The sequence below is a fragment of the Macrotis lagotis genome, chromosome 2 (assembly GCF_037893015.1).
Source record: "Macrotis lagotis isolate mMagLag1 chromosome 2, bilby.v1.9.chrom.fasta, whole genome shotgun sequence".
Lineage (NCBI taxonomy): Eukaryota > Metazoa > Chordata > Mammalia > Peramelemorphia > Peramelidae > Macrotis > Macrotis lagotis.
In genome coordinates this window covers 18,501,257-18,519,250 of record NC_133659.1, presented here as the reverse complement: position 1 = coordinate 18,519,250, position 17,994 = coordinate 18,501,257, and the positions used below count along the sequence as shown (strand labels likewise).

The following is a 17,994-nucleotide window of genomic DNA, read 5'->3' as shown; positions in this document are numbered from 1 at the left end:
ATCAAAGGTGGAATTTCCCTCATTACACCATACAGGATAAAATTGGGTTCACACAGTCATAGTGTCCATAAACTGCATTTTAACTAGTTAAAAGAGGAATAACTGGTATACACACAAAAAGGAAAAAATGGCAGTGTTTCAATTCAAGGAAATACTCAGAAAAAAGATCCCTTCTCTTAGTGCACTTTCAAATATGAAAAACCTTTTGTAAATTGAAGGAAAGTTCCCCGTTCCCTCTCTGTCTCTTCATTTTGACCACCAAAAGATGGAAAGATAATTTTGTTTTAACTAGTCCTATTAGTCTTTTTTTGTTTGTTTTGCAAGGCAATGGGGTTAAGTGACTTGCCCAAGGTCATACAGCTAGGTTATTATTAATTATGTCTGGGGTTGGATTTCAACTCAGATCCTCCTGATCCCAGGGCTGGTGGTCTATACACTGCACCTCCTAGCCATCCCTCTGTCTTAATATTTAAACAAAAATCACAGACATGAGTATTCAGAGTTTGAGGGATCAGGAAGCAAAGTTGAGATGTGTTACTTTCTTTGCTTGTCTCTGCCATTTTACCTCATTTATGTCTTTTAAATTTATTCTGACTCAGTTACTTAAATACATGACAAGCATCTGTTTAGAAAAACAGTAACTCCTTGCTCATCTTTCATGGTTTCCTACTTTGCTCTCAGCAGATTAATTCCCTCACTCAGAATAAAAATCATCTAATTGATGCCTTTATTTAAAAGTTCCCTTAAATTACTGTTTAATTTGTCTACCTAAAAAGTGCTCAGAAAAAATTATAACTTTTACAGGAGTCTATATTTTCACAGCTTGCCTCAATTTCCTATCCTCAGATAAAGCTTAAATCTCTAGCCCTCTTTGGCCTCATTTTGGCCAGAAAACCCCAGATGAAACCCTTCTTCTCTATCATACCTACCCAAAGCAGATCTGGGATGCCTAGGGCATGATATCAAAATGAATTCCAGATTTCTCCAGCTTCATTCTATAGTCATGAGTGTATCAATAATATTAAATATTCCTTGATAGCCTAGTATGAGAGGGTCTTACCAGTAGAGCTTAATTCTTTTTAAATTTATTTTATTTTTAATTTATGGAATAAAATAAGTATTTCCAATGCATAGTATGATTAAAATTATTGCAGATGAAATTGAAATCTACATGCATTACTTTTCCTTTCAATTATACAAACTTATAGTGGAAATATATTTTTTATTTTTTTCTCCTGTCCCTCCTCCTCCACCTTCTGCCCTAGAGATGACTATTCATTGTAAATAGGTGTATATGTAAAATTATCCTATGCGTGTTCTAAAAATATTTAGAATGGCTTTTTGGGGTACAATTTCAGGGATGCCCATCTGTTGGGGAATGGTTGAACAAGTTGTGTTATATAATTGTGATGGAATACAACTGTGCAATAAGAAATGATGAACTTAGCCATCTTAGAGAAACATGAGAGGACTTGTATGAACTAAGGAAGAGGAAAATGAGCAGAACCAAGCTAACACTTTTTACAGTAACAATAAAACTGTTTTATGAATGACTTTGAGTCAATGTTATTTTTACTATTATAAAATCCAAATTAACTATAAAGGACATAGGAAGAAACATATCTGCCTTCAGAGAAAGTGACTATAATTAATAATGGAACGATTATGATTTATCATCTATCACAGGTTTTTATTAGGTAAGAAGAACCCAACACATCACCTGAACAATTAGTATTTTACAATGTGAAAATCAAAGGAACTAAAGAACATGAGAATGAGTGATTTAGAGAACAAATAATTGGTGAGTATGAAATATGAAATATTGAAATATAAAATATGAAATAATGAAATATTGGTTGAAATCATTGGACTTTGTCATATCAGGCAGTGGACTGTTGGTTTTTTGTCTGAAGACAAAGAAAATAATCTCTGTTTGCAAGGAACTTAAAATCTTTAAGGATCTCTAAGGATAATCCCCATTGACATATGGATGCCTCCTGTAACTGATGTAAATTCTCTGAAACTTCCTCTCAAATCACAATCATTGTATGTTACAAGAATAGGAGAGAACTCAATAATGAACCAGATAAAAACCCCATCTGGCCACACTGCTTGAGGCAGGGGAGAACAAAGCATTGGTCCTCTGTTCATAGTATCACAGGGTTTTAGGGTCAGAGTCCAAAGGGACTTCCAAGATCCTCCTCCTTTTCATTTCAGATGATGAAACTTCAAGTGAATCACCCAAGATCACCCAATTAGTAGGTAACAGGGCTGGGATTTGAAGCCCGGACCTTGGATTCCAAATACAGAAAGCACTCTTTGTGCTTTCCTTCTGATGGCATTAGTGTCTCTACTTTGAGTAGGAAAGTTCAAATTGGGCTACATCTTCATTCCCCACCTTTGCCTCTTTCTCTCCTCTTCTCGCTTCCTTGACTTTTCTCCCTTTCCTGACTGAAGTTCCAAGTTCCAAAGGGCATGACTATGGAGGATGAGGATGGTTCCAGGTGCTTCCCTGTGCCCCCTGGAAGTCCATGCTGGAGGCCAAGCTTGGTCTACAGCCCTCGAGGAAGGGCACAAATTTGATAGGAGGCAGGAGAGTAGGTGATACCAGCTCGAAAGTCCAGACTCAGCTGGGTGTTTGGGGGGGCCTGGAAAGTGAACTTCTGCAGCAGGCAAGTGAAGAAGATGAAGAGTTCAGTCCGGGCCAGCTGTTCTCCCAGGCAGGCCCTCTTACCTGAAAGGCAAGGAGATCAGAAACAGTGAACCCACTAATGCTCAATGCTGATAGTGGGTTGGTGTAGGGGTCTACAGGACCTGGGTCTGAATGCCAGCATTGGAGGAGAGCTTAAAACTCTTCTTTAACCACTATGGTAACAACATTCAGAGGGGGAATTTGAATCCAAGTCTTACTTGCTCCATGGCAGACATTATATCCACCATATCAAGCTGCTGCCAACCTTAGAGACTTAGGACAAGTGAAATGCTGTCTCTGTAGGCAGGGGAACTGGGGTCAGATTTGACCCTGGATACATCCTACCCAGGTGAGAATAGATTTAATTCACTTAACCTGAGTGTGCCCTAATTTCCTCATCTGGGAAAAGAGAGAATTGGGATGATGTGACCTCCAAAGGCCTTCTGACTCTGGATCTAAGATCCTGTTTCTGTATAGACTGAGGAAAAATAGGTCCCTTCTTTGAATTTAAGCCAGGCAGGTACAGTGCAGAGAATGGTGAACATGGAGTCAGGGAGCCCTTGGTTCAAATGGCTCCTCCTGATACACAGAACCTGTGTAACCCTGGGCAGGTCATCTGACTGCTCTCAGCCTCAGTTTTCTCATGTATAAAATGGGGTAATAATACCATCTGGCTTACAAAGTAACAAAATAAGGGTATTTGCCAACCTTGAAGGATCATATGAATGCTAGTTAGTAGTAGTATGATGATTTTGATTTTGATTTTGATAGCTACTGCTTCAATTAATATTGGTATTATTTGTCCTTCACAGACAATATTGATCCATGCCTCACTGGGGTATTGGGGGGGATGGGATAATTCGTGTTAACCTTATATCGATCTGCTCCCCTCAGCATCATGGGGAAAAAGCTCTGCTGCTCTCTTCAGAAAGCCCCATTTGGACCTTGCCTCTGACACTTACTGGCTGTGAGGTATTGGGCAAATCGTCAGTTGCCTGGGCCTGAAGTAGCCCTCTAAGCCTCACAGAAGCAGAGAAAGTATTGACTTGTCTCTACTGGGTCCTACCTAGATATAAGGACTGTGAAGGGCAGTGGGGTCTTTGCCTCAGAACCAGCTCAACTTGAAGCTATGGACTCTCCTGAAGGAGAAGGCTTAGGAAGGAGGCAGAGCTGAATAGACCCCATCAGCTTTGATTAGGTCTCAATGCTAATTGCACACCTTGTCACCTTTTCCAACCACATGAAGAAATTGTCCTCATTCCTTTCTCCTGGGAGCTGCTCTCAGGAAGCTCAAGATGTTTCTGATGGGAAAAAGTGCTAATCTGACCGTGAGGAGACCAAGTCTGCATGCCAACCCTCTTAGAGCTCATCACACCAGCTGTTTGCTATCATGGAAGCAAGGGATGGGTTACCTGCATGATCCCATGACTTTTTAACACCAAAACCTTCATCTGTTATTGTTTCTGTGAAAAATATCATGCCAGCAGCTCCCTTCCCTACACTTTCCTTTTGGCATTGGAAGAAAAGAAATGATATAGGCTCATAGCCAAATGAACAGAGGGCAGGCCTTGAAGCCAGGAACACCAGAAAATAAGAGATTGAGAGTTGAAAAGGACCTCAGGAGGCTATCCAGTCCAACTCTCTCATTTTAGAGATCTGGAAACTGAGACTCAGAGACAGTAAGTGATATGATCATGTCCTTTCCTCATCCCTTTAGATAATAAGATAAAAGAACTTCCAGAATAACAAGATATGATTTAGCTCTGGTGATAACAGATATACAAAGCATTCTACAAAAAACTTGATCACAGCCAGGGGAAGTATAAACTAACAATTCATTCATAAAATCCTGAATGAATAAAATCCATAAATACTTATGCCAAATTAAAGTTGGCAATACATTTTAAAAATATTATCTTTTTTAATCCTCAAAACAACCCTGGAGGAAAATGATGTCATTCTCCTCATTTTAGAGATGAGGATATTGAAGCAAACAACAGTTGAATGTGATGCCCTGATAAGAAGTTTCTGAGGTTGAATTCAAACACATGTCTCCTTGACTCCAAGAGCAGCACCCTATCCATTGGGCCACCTAGCAGCCCTTACAATATGGAAGAAATTGAACTAAGTGCTGGAGATAAAAGGAAGAAGTAAAAATGGTTCAGGCCCTCAGGGAGCTTACATTCTAATGAGAAAGAATACATTTTCATAAATAAGGACATATGAGACAAGCACAGAAGAGAAGGATCAGGAAGGATTTCCTGTAGAAGGTGGCACTGGACCTAGACCTTGAAGGAAACCAGGGTTCCCAATAGGTGAAAATGGGGAGGTTGGGCATTCCAGGTCTGGGAATGACAAGATAAGAGATAAGTGTAGTGTGAGTGGGCCAGGAAGAATAGAAGGATGAGGGGGAGGTCAGGATGAGGCCAGGTGACAAAGAGTATTCAATCTCAGGGTAGTTTGTATTTAATCACAGAGGCCATTGGAACCTTTGAAGCTCCTTAGGGAGGGGAGAAGGGTTGGGGGTGATAAGATCAGACATACACTTTAGGAAAATTATTGTGGCAGCTTACGGAATGACTTGAAGCAAGGAGATCATTTAGGAGACTATTTCAATGGTCCAAGTGAGACATGATAAGAAGTAGGCCCCCATAGGGATATTAACAGTTTGGAAATTGCAAAGTGCTATATAAATCACATACACATACACACATACACACACACACACACACACACACACACACACAGACACGCACACAAACACAATTCCCTGTGCTAGGTCCCCAGGAAACTAGCTTATAAATTGGTTGCAGGTGCTCTTAGGGTGAACAAAATACAAATCTTTAGAGATTTCTTAAGTGCTGGAAGTACACTTTGGCATCTTAGTGACATAATGGACAGAATGCACTTGCCTGGGAGTATGATTGTGGATAGATCACTTAACTTTCCTAAGTTTGAATTTCTTCATCTGACTGTGAAATTCCAAAGGGGTGTTATCTGTCTGACTGACTTTATAAAACTATTCAAAAATCTGTTATTTTCAATTTGGTTATATATGTATTTTTCCCAATCAATGAATGGTATTAGTATATGCATTGTCTCATGGTTGTACATTTCTGAAAGTAGAGTGTGCAATTTTTCTTAATTTCACAAAGGTTGGTTCTCCCCTTCTTGCTAAATGTGACTCACCTATTGAGAAAGGCAGAAACGCTTCTCTTTTCTTGAACTGACCATTCTCCAAAAAGTGTTCTGGATTGAAGGTTTCTGGGGTAGCCCACTGCTCAGGGTCCCGGTTCAAGGAATACAAGTTGGTCCCTACTATGGTCCCCTGGAAACAAGAGATCGCAACTGAGTCAAAGGAAATTTAAGGAAGAAGGAACCTTGCCAATCAAGGAATTGAGGGTCAAATGGGCAAAGAATCTCTTGAGGTCATACAGCTTTTAAAGTATAGTGTGTAGCTTGTATATATAGCATATAGTTTGTAGAACTCCAAAAATATTAGAACAGGGACTCCCAATTTTTTCTCATAGACTTTAGGAAGGTTGGAACCTTTTTGGGGTCACATTTAAAAATTAATCAAATAAAACTCAGAGGAATCCAAAGGAAACTGATTATACTGAAATGCAACAAAAACAAGCTAAATGAAACCAAAAAAATGCTAATTCATGGAGCCCAAAGTAAGAACCCTGGTCTTAAGAGAGTCACATTTAGGATTGGGAGGAAATATAGAGGTCACCTGGTCCATGCCTTTTATTTTACAGATGAGTAATCTAAAGCAAGGAAGGGTAGACTCACTCGAGGTCACCCTGGTATCCCCAGAAAGGGGAGATGACCCCAAACTGCATTATTCTAAATGGCTGCTTTGGGACAAGTGGGATGCCCAAAGGCACTGAGCAATTTGTCTCTGATCCCTTTGAGAGCACACCCTACCTAATGCCTACTGATGAATTAGGTCGTAAGTGAGAAAGCTTCCCAAGTAGCAATCTGCCTTAAATTAGGAAATTCCTTCAGAGGGTCTTTAAGAAGTGATGGTAAATGAAAGAGTGATGGGACTGAGATAAGGAAGATCATTCAAAATCTTTGATATAAATTAGCTAAAAATTAGAATCACATAGGCTTCGAGAATCTTTCTCATTTTTATAGATGAGGAAACTAAGGCTTTCGGATGAAGTGTCTAATGCAGGGCTACACAGTAAGCCTCTGAGGATGGAATCAAGTCCAGGTCTTCCTGACTCCTATTTCAGGTCTCTATCTACTCAGTCTGGTTGGGTTGGAACTTCCAGCTTCTTTGTGTCTTACTATAAGACACAGCTGGGTTTGTTTAAATAAATTGGTTAGAAAAAAACTTTCTTCATGAGAGAGAGTCAGAGGGTTAGGCAAAGATGGGGGCAGAGATGAGAACAGTGACATAGGTGTGTCCAGTCCTTTCCTGTTTATATGAATGAGCAGCTGTGGCCTTGTTTCTATCCTAGAACAAACATGGCCTTCAAACTACTTCTTGGGATGAATTTCTGCTTCCCAGAATGTTTGAATTCATGGTGGTAGATCTGGGAAGGACCTAGAGTCCATCCCCTTTTTTATGTCACAAAGGGATTAAGTGACTTGCTCAGGGTCACACAGCTCAGGATATGAACCTTGGTCTTCCATTCTCCAACTTCAATACTCTCCTTGCTATTCCATTTTTTACTCTCAGCCTCCAAACTGAAACTGAGTCTTCTTAATATATCAACCCATCACATACCTTTTTCCCTAAAATGTTTATTTCTTCTTTCTCAGGACTCTCTAAATCCTATCCATCATCCTTCAAATTCCAGTTTTCTCACCTCCTCTTTTTTGAAGTGATCTTAGATCACCTCATTCTATCATAAGCTCTCCCTCCTCCTTGACTCTATCTCCTATGTCTGGTACACATGACCTAAGAAAGTCAACTCCCTTGCCTTCTTCAATTTTCTGTAGGGAATCATAGTAACACCTCCTTCCCAAGATTATTGTGAATAACAAGTGAGATATTTATAAAGAGCTTTGTAAACTAAAAGTGCCACATAAATGACCACTATTTCTGTGCTCATCATTGTGCTGTATTTCTCACAGGGTCTTATATGTGGTTATCAGTTCAGAAGATGAAAAAGGAATGGAACTAAGTTTTGGAGACCTGAGTTTAAAACTCAACAGTACTTAGCATGGTGCCGAGAAAACTTTAGGTGCTCAATAAATGTTGATTCCAAAAAACTGGGGTGTTGCTATTGAGGTAATGAAGTTTTATTAAAATAATTTGTTAATTGTAATTTCCATTTAGTCGCAAGGGCTCCAAGTCACTTTAAGAGGTGCAGCCTCCATTACAGCCTCAGATTAAGGGTGGTGGTTGGGCTGCCCTGGCCAAGACCCGGGAGTGCAATTCAGGACCTGGGAGATGCCAATAACTCCTTTGGAATTTTGTGCTCAGTGGCTCTCTGAATCTATTTACCCATTGTGACTGATGTTGTCAGAGTAAATGTGATTTGTTTTTTTGGCCAGAGGAAGGTGGGGGAAAGTCAACACTAGATCCATTGAACTCATAGGACTCTAGAGTTCATAACATCTGAAATGACATTTAATAGCCATCTAGACAAAACCTTTCTTTTCTTTTTCTTTTTTTCTTTTTAGTTTTTTTTTTTGCAAGGCAATGGGGTTAAGCAGCTTGCCCAAGGCCACACAGCTGAGGCTGGATTTGAACTCATGTACTCCTGACTCCAGGGATGGTGTTCTATCCACTGCACGACCTAGCTGCCCCCCTTTATTTTTCAAATGAAGAACCTGAGTTGCAGAGTGGTATCATACATAGGGATGGCATACATAGGAAAGCTAGGTGGACAGAAGGAATTTAAACTCAGGATTAAAACTAGGTTTTAAACCCAGTCCCTCTGCTTCTAAATCCAATGATTTTTCTCATCCATCAGTGATTTTAAGATGTTAATTCAAAGTATCTTCACTTACCATTTAGCAGACAGTTTAGTGAACCTTATTCTCAGAATATTTCTTAACGTGTAAAGCAGCATACTTAGGGTTAAAAATAAAACCCCACTTACACAACAGTGACTTTTATGTATATATAGTTACATTATTACTTAAATTTATTTCTTTTTTGTGATGTTATCTATCTGCCCATCTATTTATCTACTTACATCTATTTATTTATTTTTATGAGTCAATAGGGCTTCAGTGACTTGCCCAGATTAGACCACTTTTAGGTGCCTGGGAAAGTTAGGTGACACAGTAGATAGAACCCTGGTCTTGGAGTCAGAGCACAGGCTTTCGAATCCAGAATCAGACACTACACTTGCTAGCTTTGGGCAAGTCACTTAATCATGATTCCCTCACATCAGTGAGGGCCATCTCTAGTAGTCCTCATTCCTATCTGGCCACTGGACCCAGATGGCTCTGAAGGAGAAAGTGAGATTGATGATTTAACACAGCACCCCTCCCCACAAATCCAATTCATGTGCTTGTAATGGCACACCTCCCCGATGTCATGGTCTTCTTCGAGAATGAAGGACAAATATCATCACCTAGTGTCTGAGGTCAGATTCGAATGAAGTCCTCCTGAATCCAGGAGCAATACTCTATCCACTGTATCATCTAGCTGCCCCCAATTATTTATATTTTAAAGATCAAATTGATACGCTATATCAATAGCCTTTGTTCTACACTCTATGTATTTTGTTATGCCTTCTTCTCCCCTACACTCTAGGATAGATGGAAGCCATAGTGTCACCATAGGTTAATGAAGCAAAAGCCACTTACCTTTGGTACATAATATCCTGCCAATGTGGTATCAACCGTGGTCATCCTGGGAACATTGAAGGGAATAATATCCCCCATTCTTTGAACTTCATGAATGGCTGCATTAGTGTAGGGCATATTCTCTTTATCAGCCATGGTGGGCTGCCTGGATTGGCCAATCACTCTGTCAATCTCAGCTTGGATTTTGCCTGGAAAGAAGAGGGAGATTTTTGAGACCTAAATAGTAGCTCACATTTACAGAGTTCTTTAGAGTATACAAAATATTGTATAAATATTATCTCATTTGATCCTTACATCAATGCCAGGACAACAGTGCTGTTTTTAGCCCCATGTTGTAAATGAAACTGAGTCAGACAGAAGTCACATATCTAGGCAGATTTGAACTCAGGGCTTCCTCTCCTTTCCTTTGAGTCTTTTTCTAATCATGTGGTAGAACCACAGTCACACCTGTAGTTGGATGAAAGTTTGTTTGACACTTAACTAAAGGTGCCAAACCCTCTAACCTGGAAAGGTGGAGACATGATGGATCATTGACAAATAAAAATATTTGAGTTGCTGGAAAGGCCTCCTGGAATGGGGTAACATGGACAGCATCCTAGAGTAAGAGAGAAGCTCTGAATTCCAATGTCAGCTTTAGTAGTACTCACTATGTGACTGTTCTTTGGCAAGGCATTGACATTTGAGGTCTAAAATAATCCTGTTGTTTTAGACTGTCTTGAAGTTATTTAAATTTATTTATATAATTTTATAAACTTTTATAATTTTAAATTTACTGTCTAATGGTCTCTGACTTCTATGTCAACCAGATGTAGAAGGCGTTCTGAAGATCAAGACAGTAATTTCAGATAGACAGAAACGAAGTATTTAAAGTGGAGCCAACAAAAGTTTATTAAGGATGCACTGTGTGTCATGAAATATTCTAAACACTAAGAAGAGCAAGGAAGTCCAAAAAACAGACCCTGGACTGGAGGAGCTCATAATCTAGTGATGGAGACAACATGCACACCAACATATGCAGGATAAATTGGACATCAGTTGACTATTGGTTCATTGGTTGCCTGCTGTCCTTCATTCTTGAAAAACATGACATCACTATGTTGGAGTCAAGTTCCATTGCTACAACTGTGACTGGTCAGACCAATACAAATTCAGAATGCTCTACCACAGATCAATCGCAAATTGGCCATGTGAATATTTGATGAGAATTCTCTAAATCTGAGCATCTCACATTTCTTTGGAGCTACTTCTGTTCTGCTTTGCTCACATAATCACAGAGGGAAAGGCACTAAGATTAAGGTGAATGTGAAAGGCTTTTTGTATGTCTTCTATCCTATTAAATGTGAACTCTGAAAACCTAGAGTCTCATTGGTTGTGGTTATTTTGCCTTTTGTTGTAATTCATTCTTAGGGGCAAATAGGTGGCATAGTGAGTTTAGCATCAGCTCTGGAGTCAGGAGGACCTAAGTTTCCGTTCACCCTCAGACACTTGACATTACTAACTGTGTGGCCCTAAGCAAGTCACTTAACCTTGACTGTCTTGCATTGAGAGTCATTTGCAGACTTCCTGATCCATATCCTCGCCTTGGACCCAGGTGTCTCTAGAAGAAAATGTGAAGTTGGTGACTTCACCTGGCACCCCCTCATTCAGATCTAATTCCTGTGTATGTCACAGCATCACCTCCCTGATGTTATTTGTCTTCTTCAAAAAAGAGATACAACAATTAGTGCTGTGTGTGGCATATTACAAGTTTTTAATAAATGCTTATTTACTGACTAAAATGCCCTGCTCAACAACTCTTGACTTTGATGGGAATCTACAAACTTCTGGCTCCCAATTCAGTTTTCTTCCCTATGAGATCCTTGCATGGAGGGAGGTTTACTTCATTCTTTGAAATTGGGTCCTCCGTGCCTGACCCATTGTAGACACATACGTTTTCATCATATTAAATGACTACTTAGAATGATACATTGGGGTATTGCCTCAGATCGGTATAAGGCATGTTAAATTCTAGGTAAGACTTTAAGGGGAACCCAAATTCCAACCTGAGAACTGTGAATTTCTCCAAGCAATTATTGCTAAGCATCAGCAAATACATATTCAGTTCAGGAATCCTCATTTAGATCTTTAACTTAAGGAAGATATGACATGCCACAATATACTTGATATAAGGGAATATAACTTTTGCTCATGCCTTGGCTTTCACAATGCGGAACTCTTGGTTTCTTTTTTTGTCTTGTTTTGGTTTTTTTGGCAAGGCAATGGGGTTAAGTGGCTTGCCCAAGGCCACACAGCTAGGTAATTGTTAAGTGTCTGAGACCAGATTTGAACCCAGGTACTCCTGACTCCAAGGCCGGTACTTTATCCACTACACCACCTAGCTGCCCCATCCTAGGTGATTATTAAAGTGTCTGAGGCTGGATTTGAACTCAGGTCCTTCTGACTCAAGGCCGGTGCTCTATCTACTGCACCACCTAGCCATCCCCACAATGTGGAAGTCTTGAGGGAGAGGCATCTAGGTGTCCTAGAGATGGTCCTGGACTTGGAGTCAGGAGGAACTAAATTTAAATCCACCTCAGATACTACCGACCTGTGTAGCCCCAAGGAAATCATTTCATTTCTCTCAGCCTTGTTTCCACAACTGTAAAATGTGAGACTTGTACTTTTATGGCCTCTAAGGTACCTTTCAACTCCAAATCTTAAGACCTCATGACCTTCTGGAGTTTGAATAATTATCATTAATATAATGAAAATCAGTAATTTCTTTCTATTTTGAAATCTCTTGAGATTTATTAGATTTAATAGGATAGAAATACATTTATTACTTTTTTGTTATCCAGTAAAAATATAGTGCAATAAATAATAATTATTACTAATCAAATAACATCTGGTATTAAAAAATGAGGACTTAAAAATCACCTTATGTTGGTTAACTTGTTTGATCCTGAGAATAACTGAGTTAAGGGCTATTATTATGATCTCCATTTTACACATGAGAAGGGATATGAGAGAAATTATGTGATTTGTTCACATGGTAAGTAAGTGGCTGAGACAGGCTGTGAACTTACCTGTTCCTGACTCCAGATCCTATGCTCTTTTTACTGCCCCAGCCAGGACCTGCCAGACTACAAGGAACTGAATGAAATTTTCATGCTAAAAAAGCAGTCTCTCTGTGACTGCTAAAAGTGGTAGTTGCTGCTCTTTTCCAATAAGAATTGGAAGAAGATGATATTTTTCAAAGTCTATGGAAGACTTTCAAGTTCACTGTAAATAGTTACACTTCTGGGCAGAACATAGCAGGGATGTAAAAGATTGTCACCATGATTGTACCTTGGATCTCCGGATGAAGGGCCATATACAGCAGTCCCCACCTCAGAGTGGTTGTAGTTGTCTCTGTTCCAGCAAAGAAGAGGTCCAGGGTGCAGAAGACTATATTTTTTTCACTAAAACTTGAATGGATGTTCTCCTTACATTAAAAAAAGAAAGGAGTTTCAATCTGAATGGATCTTGAGAAAACTGAACTGCCAGATCCTAAATTTTCTTTTACCTCTAAGAATTCAGTAACTTTTTATGCAAATGAGAGTTCCTATTTTTGTCTTTGAAATACTTTTTTAAAAATATATTTTTTCTAGAATTTTTAAATATAAAAACAATTTTAACATTCTTTTGTATATAAAATTTTGAGTTCTAAATTTCCTCCCTTTCTTTTACCCCTTATCCCTCACCATTCTGATAAGCAATTTCATATGGGACATATATGGGGATTCGTGTAAAACATTTCCGTATTATTCATGGTGTGATAAGAGAACAAAAGAAAGAAAAACATGAAATAAAGAATAAAGTGAAAATAATATAACTTGATATGATTCACATTTCATCAGTTCTTTCTCTGAATGTGAATAACATTTTGCAACATGAGACCTTTGGACTTGCCTTGTTTTACTTGTTTCTAAGAAGAGATCAATCAATCATTGTGGATTATTTCATGGTGGTGCTGAAACTAAACCATGTTCTCCTGGTTTTGCTCACTTCACTATGCATTAATGCATCTAAGTCTTTCTAGGATTTTCCAAATCCACCTGCTCATCATTTCTTAAAGCACAATGGTATTCCATTACATTCACATCATAACTTGTTCAATTTCTAATTCTTTACTAACACAAAAAAACTGCTATAAATATTTTTGTTCATTCGTATAAATACCTTTCTAATGGTTTCTTTGGAATATAGGTTTACTAAGTGGTACTGCTGGATCCAAGGCTATGCACAGATTGCCTACCTTTGGGCAGATTTCCACATTACTCTTCAGAATGATTGGATTAGTTCACAATTCTACCAACACTCAATCAGTATCCCAATTTCTCTCCATTATCTCCAGCATTCATCATTTGACTTTTTTTAAATTAGCCAATCAGATAATTTTGATGTAATATCATAGATTTGTTTTAATTTGATTTTTCTAATCAGTGTGATTCAGAGCATTTTCTCATATAACTATAAATAATTTTGATTTCTTCATCTGAAAACTTTTGTTCAAATCCTTTTCCAACTTTCTGTATTCTTTTAATATTGCTAGTTTTGTTTGGGCAAAACAATTTTTTAATTTAATATAATCAAAACCAATAATTTTGTTTTCTATATCTTGATTGGTGACAAATTATTCTCTCTTCTATAAATGTCACAGACAATACCTTGCTCTCTTAATCTGTTTGTGGTATCACCCTTTTTGTGTAAATCATACCCATTTTGATCATATTTTGTTATATGGTATCCGATTTTTGTCTATAGATAGTGTCTTCTCAACTGTTTTCTGTTTTTTTGTCCAAGTGAGCTCTTATCCCCAAAGCTGGAATCTTTGCGTTTTTCAAACCCTGGCTTACTAGGGTCATTTGCTACTGCATCTTGTGACCAATTCCATTGCTTCATCACTCTCAGTCAATAGCAGATAAATTTAGACGATTGATAGTTTAGAATCTATTCTGAGAGCTGGTACGGCAAGCCCCTTTCCTTTGAATGTTTTTCTCTAATTCTCTTTAAATGTTTTGACTTTTTCTTTTTGCAGATGAATTCAGTTGTTCTTTTTCAAGCTCCATGAAATATGTTTTTGTTAGTTTGATTGGTATAGTAGTGAATAAGGAAATCAACCTGGGAAGAATTATTTTTATTACCTTGATTTGGTTTTATATTCATAAAATTGATATTATTTCAAATGATTAAATCTGAAATTTCTGTGGATGTGAAAAGTGTTTTTTTTAAAGGATTTTTGCAAGGCAAATGGTGTTAAGTAGCTTGCCCAAGGCCACAAGCTAGGTAATTATTCAGTGTCTGAGTCCAGATTCGAACTCAGGTCCTCCTGACTCCAGGGCCAGTGCTCTATCCACTGTGCCACCTAGACACCCCAAAAGTGTTTTTAATATTTGTTCATAAAGTTCTTGGGTTTTGTCTTGTCAGGTGGACTCCCATAGAATTTTTTATTCCCTACAGTTATTTTAAATGAGATTCTTTTTCTATCTCTTGCTTCTAGACTTTGGTGGTAATTTATAGAAATGTTGTAAAGGAATTCAAATAGGTCACTAAACCATATGAAATGATCCCTTTGGGGACTACTTATCAGCTTACATTATCTATGTTTTAATGAATTTCTATTTGTCAAATAGTTATAAATTATACTTTAATGATTCTATAGCATTCAAGAGGGACATGGGTCATAATGCTTCCTACATGGTTGATTGTTGCACACATTTCCAAATCTTTTTATATTTTGATGGCATAGATCAGATTGATATTTTAATTCATTTTTATAGTGTTTTGAGGTTTATAAACCTCATAAATTATTATAAATATTATTAATAACATTGTAAATTATTATAAATTATTTATAAATAATACGAATGCACTATAATTCTGGATAAGGAGTAGATAGAATATCTTCAATTATAGTTGAAAAAAGGTACAGAGAGAGAGAGAGAGAGATGAAGCCATAGGGATGAAATATCAGGTCCAAGACATGTCAATAAGTAAGGATTCTAATGAATGGGAGAAGGGACTTGGAATCCAAAAGTTTTGGGTTCCAATTCATCCTCAGATTCCTAATAACTGTGTGACTGGGGCAAGTCAATGGACTTCTATATTCTCTTAAAAAAGAAGATTGAACTCCATGAGTCCTATAGTCCCTTCCAGTTGTAAAACAAAAATAAACAAAATTATTAGCTATCTGTTAGATAGCTAATAATAGCAAGTAATAGCAAGCTCTATTACTTATATTTCTTACCTCTTAGGGTTATCATTTAGGAAAGTTATTTCAATTAAGTGGAATATATAAAATTTTGATCATTTTAACACACATCTCCCAATTTCTTTTTTTTTTTTTTGATTTTACATTTGTGTATGTTCCATGTTGTCTCCATTACCTTGGTCAATTCTTTCAGATAAGCATCAATGAAGTCCCCGGTCTCCTCTGGATTCAGGTCTTCCTTGTGCTGTTTGATCACACGTTCAACAAAGGACTCCAGCTTCTTCCATTCCCTAATCAGTTTCTGGTGAGATCCTGGCAGGAGTTTCATTATCCGAGGAAATATATTGAAGAGCTAAATGATATAAAAAGTGGGGAGGAGGAGAAAGGTTGAGTGGTCAGTTTTTGGTAGGCTGCCCCATCTCTTCATCTTCATCATCTTAAATCAATGTTCTGGACCATTTTTGTGATACTGAATTTATCCTAATTCCATGCCAAGCCTCTCCTGAAATCCACCGTCCTTGTAACCACAGTCTCTTCTCCCATGATATTCTCTCCTAACCCTCAGGCTGGTATCCAACCATCTCTTGTCTCATCTACCAGACTCTTGGCAATACCTGGATGCATTTAAGTAACTGTTTCCGAAATCAGACAGTCTCACAGCCTACCAGGAAAGAGGGGAGGGGTTTATCCTAAGGAAATTATTGGTACCTTGGCCCTACAGGGCCAATCTCCATTCATTAAGGGCAACTAGGTGGCACAGTGGATAGAGCACTGGCTTTGGAGTCAGGTGGTATTCAAATCCCACCTCAGACCTTACTAGCTGTGTAACCTTGGGCAAGTCACTTAACACTGACTGCCTCATATTCAGAGACATCTTCATTCATGTTGACTCATATCTGATCACTGAGTCGAGATGGCTCTGGGGGAGAAAGTGGGGTTGGTGACTTATCACAGCCCCTTCCCCCCCCCCACTCAAATTCAATTCATGTACTTGTTACGGCATCACCTTCCTGATGTTATGGTTTTCTTTAAGAATGAAGGACAAATATCATAATCTTCACTGATCACCCTTCTGTATTTCTATTTTACTCCTCTCAGGGAAATGAAAGATTATTATTATTATTAATTATTAATTATTATTATTATTTGACCCCCCCAGGTCAGTGGGCTGCTTTTTTGTGTCTGTCTCCCCATTTCCAAGCACAGTTCTTATAACTCAATGGGTCTTCAATAAATATTTTTAATTGATTGTCCTGGTAAAAATTTAAGGAAAAAACTTTAATACTGTAGAAATGTCTTTTCCATTATTCAGGGATCACAGTTTTCTGGAAAAGCATTGAGTCCCCCAGGCAGGTTCTTTCATGTCACTGATTATGAAAGATTTATAAAAGATTATAAAAGATTTATGAAAATCTTCTTTTCTCTGCCCTTTTCAGTTCCTTTTCTTGTTTAGAGGAACTCACCCACAAGCTGACTCAGCTCCCTGAGTCTCCCACAGTCACTTGTTTCTTTTCTCATGGAGGAAACCCAGACTCAGTTGGGGCAGAGCCAGCCCTGCCAAGGAAGGGATGGTGTTTTTACCTGGCACTCCCACTTTGTTGAAAGCACTGTGGAATCATCCAAAGCCTTCAGTAGCTCCTGAAACTGAGAATCATGGTACTCAAACCGATGTCCAAATGTTAAGTAGCAGATGATATTGGAAACCGCATTGGTGATCTGAAATTGGGGGTCGAAGGGCTGCCCTGTTGGCCAGGAAAGAAAGGGGACAGGTTTCTTGTCATCTCACTCATATTTTTACAAAACCTCATGATTCTCCCGAACATTTTTCATCATATCCCTCCCACCAGCCAGTATGGCTTTGTTATTGTGCAGAACCGCTATTCCATACGTTGATGTGGGAAGATAGAAAAGACCATGGCCACTTTTTATTGTTTTACTCAAAGCTTGGAATTTAAGTGTCATATTTTGTTTCACATGCATTATCCATGTGGCTTTGGGGTTTTATGTGCTTTTGCTTCTGTTAATTCCTCAGTAAAAAGGCCTAGATAACTGATGGTCCTTCTAGTCTCTAGCTATGATTCTATATCGGAAATGCCATGGTCATAGGTATGTAAACTAGAAAGACCCAACCTACCTCAGACATTTCCTTAAATCCTACCGCTGACATTGACCTTAGTTCTAATGGCTTTGCACTTTTGATTATTTCCAATTTCTCATGTTTATGTTGTATATCTGCATAGTTGTTTGCAGGTTATCTCTGCCCCTCCCTTAGACCTGGAACTCCTTCCTT

The 17,994-nt window shown here is 38.4% G+C and overlaps 1 protein-coding gene across 1 annotated transcript in view; it reads right to left on the bottom strand.

Annotated features, from left to right (window-relative positions):
• Positions 1–1,184: 1,184 nt before the first annotated feature.
• The window catches only part of LOC141512397 (cytochrome P450 2J2-like), a 28,632-nt gene continuing 11,822 nt past the window's right edge, over positions 1,185–17,994 (bottom strand). The window contains exons 4-9 of the mRNA XM_074221300.1: positions 17,286–17,446; positions 15,880–16,056; positions 12,800–12,935; positions 9,473–9,660; positions 5,882–6,020; positions 1,185–2,734 (exon numbers count right to left, since the gene is read on the bottom strand). Of these exons, the coding sequence (XP_074077401.1) occupies positions 2,553–2,734; positions 5,882–6,020; positions 9,473–9,660; positions 12,800–12,935; positions 15,880–16,056; positions 17,286–17,446 (983 nt within the window). The 3' untranslated portion in view covers positions 1,185–2,552. The remainder of the gene's footprint in view (positions 2,735–5,881; positions 6,021–9,472; positions 9,661–12,799; positions 12,936–15,879; positions 16,057–17,285; positions 17,447–17,994) is intronic.